This window comes from Parambassis ranga, chromosome 7 (assembly GCF_900634625.1).
Source record: "Parambassis ranga chromosome 7, fParRan2.1, whole genome shotgun sequence".
Classification (NCBI taxonomy): Eukaryota; Metazoa; Chordata; class Actinopteri; family Ambassidae; genus Parambassis; species Parambassis ranga.
Genome location: NC_041028.1, coordinates 13,407,212 through 13,411,479, shown reverse-complemented (window position 1 = coordinate 13,411,479; position 4,268 = coordinate 13,407,212). Strand labels below are relative to the sequence as shown.

The following is a 4,268-nucleotide window of genomic DNA, read 5'->3' as shown; positions in this document are numbered from 1 at the left end:
CAGCAGGTTTGCTCCCTTTTTAAAGAAAAGTAAAAAACTTCAGTCAACACAGTGTTTGCTGTTCAAGCTAAGCTGAGGAATGCTCTAATAATGTTACAGCAGCAGCAGGCAGAGCACTGTTAATTAAAGCTTGGGCACGAATGGTATTCCTGGCTGGGAATGTCAGCCATTTTCTTAATGAAAAATGTCTTGTGCTCACTGACACAAGAATATGTGACTCCTGCTGTCTGCAAGTTTCAAGCCACAAGTGAACACGAGAAGCAGCTGCAGATCAATGCCAGAAATGAGAGGTATTAACTCACTATGTGATGCCTGACGACCACAAAAGACCCACTTCTGTCACCTCACCACACTGCTTTGTTATGCACTCTAACAATCTGATCATTGGTAGCTCCAAATAACAACAAATACATGTTACCTTTCTGTGTGAGCTTAGAAAACCAATCACTACTTGGCATTTTGCTGCTGGTTTTGTCAACAGAAAGCAGAAATCCACCCTGAACTGTGCACTGTTTCCAACCTCTTAGAGCAGATGGGGCTTGTGATGCTTGGCTGTCTGGTGGTATGTGATGTTGGAGCCACAGTCAATGTAGCGATACGCCTCCAGGCTATTCTGAGACGTTCGTACCATGTACGATGTTTCACTGTGGTTCTGAAAACAGGTGAGAAGTAAACAACGTCAATCAAAATACAGGATGTGGCTGATCAGAAGTGCAAAAAAAGCTTTTAAGACACTTACTGCATAAATACGACAATATTGTGCACTTTGATTCTGGGCATGGTGCAGAAAGCACTGAAAAGAAACACAGCAGAAATGATTTCTGTTATTAGCTGGAATACCTTAGAGCGGACTGAGAGGAGGAGAGATTAGATGCAGGCACTTACTAGACGTATGGTGCACTGTGACCGATCTCCACACTGATGGTGTAGTTCACCTGTGGTGGGTTGACAAATCACAAAAACAGCAAAGTTTAGGAGCACGCAGAAAAAAAAATGTACATGAAGATGTTTTGTGACAACAAGAGCAGATGATGTATAAAGAAGCAACAATTCTGCTTCTATTGCCAACAAAAAAACCTGTTTACAAAGCTGGCTAAGTAAATGTTTAAGTGTTTCATATGATATGTCTTACACAACCTTCACAATGTGCTGTTGACCAATCAGAGCACATTGGCTTTTAACAGTGAATCCATAAATAAGTAACCTCTTGCTGTCACTGCCACTTAATAGGTAGGACAAAGATGACTGTAGAAAAAACATTACTGAAAAAGGAGAAAATGGTGTTTTTTAGCTGCAGATCTGGTGCTAAAGTGTGTTTCCACCAGACTGTGTGTGAGATCCACAATAAACAAATGTGTTTATTGTTATGAAGGAACATGTCAGTTAGTCCATTAAGTGTGATTCAATAACTGGAGCTGTGTGGCATGTAGGAATGAGGAATGAGGAATGAGACTATATTCAGGCTGCAGACAAAGGGGTCCAGAATCAACTACAGGACTGACATTCTTCAATGGAAACATGAATTTGTGAAACTTTTACACCACTCTGGTTTTTAGTTTGCAGTCTGACAGCATGACATTATAAAATAAAAAGTATTTACTGTGTTAAATTCAAAAACTTTTGAATGCAGCCTAAGACACCAAACTTGGTCCTTTTTGGGAAAGGAAAAATACACTGTAGAACATCATCAAATTTTCCCTTTGGATGACAAATGAATTGCTTCAGCATTAACTGTCAACATGAGTCTACAGCTTGTTATTGAAGCAGCTCTTCGTTTTTTTACAGAGAGGACACATTTGTTTGCATACTGCACCCTGTACCAGGAACTGCTACTCTCTGAACACCACGTGATGACATAATGTCTTTATCAGCTTGTGAGCATGTGTCTTTTTTCCCCTACCTGACGCTCACTGAGAGGCAGGATGGTGGTGGCGTTGTCTAGCTGCTGAGTCCCAACCACTGTTTTCATGTACAGCACCTGGCAGCTCACACTCTGCACCAGCACTGAGAAGAAGTTGGGGTTGCTGAAGTTGAGTGTGCTCTGAATAAAGGGTAAGCAGAAGAGCAGTTACAGTTCATTTGTAACGCAAAAAGGAAGTGGTAAATATATGAAACAGCAATTTTCTAAACTACTGCCAAAAATGTTGATGATAACATGGCAGAAAAAGCTGACTTCAATAGTTTTTTCAAGGTATAGTTATGATATTATTACTTCACCTGACAATGTTGACATTTAAATAAAATGCCTAAAAATCAATTATCTAAATAGAAAATTAAAGATTATCTGACTAATCACATATGCATGGAAAAACAAAACAACACAACATGCCTGACCATTTTATAGTGCAGTTTGTTTGTGAGAGGTGACCTACTGTCATGTTCATCAGGACCCTCATGTTGGAGTGGTCGAAGCGCACCGTTACTGAGCGTAACCCATCATCCACCACCACCACCGCACGAGGGAAGAGGAAGAAGGCCACGAGTGCAGAGGCCAGCAGGCAGAGCACAACAGACAGTACCACATACAGCTTCCTACAACACAGAGCATGTTGGTTCTCTCCAAAGGATCGAGTCAAACTGTTAGCACCGTATTCTGCAGTAACTTACGTTCTCCGGGGCTGCAGCCTTTGGTCGCTGTATGGGATCAATGCAACCAGTTCGTTCACTTGGCCTGTTGAGGAGGAGATAACAGTGCACGTAACATACTGATCATTGTTTCCTCCCTGACAGCAGAGCGGTTTTCTGCACTAAGCAAGTTTGCTGTTTATTATTTAATCTAGCTTTTTTCCTGAAAACCTTTTATTTGAATATTAAACAAACTGGTTGCAGCTCTTCATTAATCAACAAGGCCTTAAGTTTGAGAAAATTGACATTGACGTGTACATGGTGCCGTAATCTACTGACAGGCCTTATCTCTGTTATCAGTGGTTGGCGCTGAAGTAAGCAGTGTGGCAGAGAGCCGTGATGATGCCAGGCACAGAGCTGGGCATCTCCCAACAACTACTAGAGGTGTCAGCTCTCTGGGTCCACATTCCTGCATGACAGCCTGCACTCTTCTAATGTGCATCTGCGCATTGATGCGTCATTGGTCACTATTTGACCAGGGGTGGTGACATCATGATCGCTCTGGACCACTTCCTGGAGGTCCAGGTTGTGTGTGCTCCATGGCTGATCGACGTGTGTGTAGATGTGTAAACGGTGAATGTTGAAAAAAAAACTTTACGTCTTCTTAAATTACAATAAAATTAAACATGTAAATATTTATGTCTGATCTCACCTGAATTTAAGTTTCAGGTTGTGAGTTTCTGCTCACCTGAAGGTATTCGTCCAGTGCCTTGACATGTTGGACACGTTATGCTGTCTTTTCCGGTAAACTCCACGTACGGAAACTGGGCTATGTCCTCCCGTCTGCCGAGTCCATCCAAAGAGTCATTATCGGAGTCCCTGTCCTCTGTCCTCCGCGCAGTGCTCTGTCTTTCCGGAAGCAGCGACAGACTGCTGCCGCTACGAGACCATCGCGTCCCATGGCGGCGGCGGCTAATGTCGCCTGTGATTAGAGGCTAAGTTTTCCCCCCGTTAGCTACTGGCTGCCCGCAGGTGGATGAGAAGGAGCCATTCAGCCTCCGAAAAGTGAACAAAGTGACTCAGGGCAGCTGTGTCTTACAGAGAATGTCCCAGGTGTCTGCCAATAACATGTCACAATCACAGCTAAATCAGCTGAGGGTAAAAACGCTGCGTAAACGAATTCAACCCAGCTCGCGTGGCTAAGCTAGCTACTCCGCTATAGCAAGCGTGCTCAGCGACTCCTCTATTAGCTGCCGCAGCCTGGAACCAAGTGTGGCCTCACTAAACTTATTATCAGCACACTACATTTACCCTTTAGACCAGAATCTCGTCCGCGTCGCCATCACGTAACAGTGTTTACACCCAAGCACCGGCGCGCCTTCCTCTTGCTGTCACACCAAAATACACGCTATGATGCCTTCAAGCTCCCTGCGTAAAAGTAACTATCCAGGAATCCGACGTGACTCGTGGCGCATTCAGGTGATTGATCACACTTAGATCCTGTCTCTGTTCAGATTCTAAATGTGTCACATTTCGCTAAATATTCAAATTACAATAAATACATTATTAGGGCCCGAGCACCGAATGGTGCAAGAGCCCTATTGAAACCCTTAGGATTATTTTTTTTTTCCCCCTCCGAGATCGCATTTTTGGAGGCCTTAACATGCCCAAAAACTCACCAAACTTGGTAGAAAAATTCATTC

At 43.4% G+C, this 4,268-nt stretch overlaps 1 protein-coding gene across 1 annotated transcript; it reads right to left on the bottom strand.

Annotated features, from left to right (window-relative positions):
- Positions 1-236: 236 nt before the first annotated feature.
- Positions 237-3,695, bottom strand: LOC114438244 (transmembrane protein 106C-like). The gene is made up of 9 exons (XM_028409453.1): positions 3,665-3,695; positions 3,314-3,547; positions 2,608-2,671; positions 2,373-2,532; positions 1,901-2,041; positions 886-935; positions 740-793; positions 521-652; positions 237-264 (listed from the first exon to the last, which is right to left on the bottom strand). The coding sequence occupies exons 1-9, from the start codon at positions 3,693-3,695 to the stop codon at positions 237-239; spliced, it is 894 nt and encodes a 297-aa protein (XP_028265254.1).
- Positions 3,696-4,268: the final 573 nt, after the last annotated feature.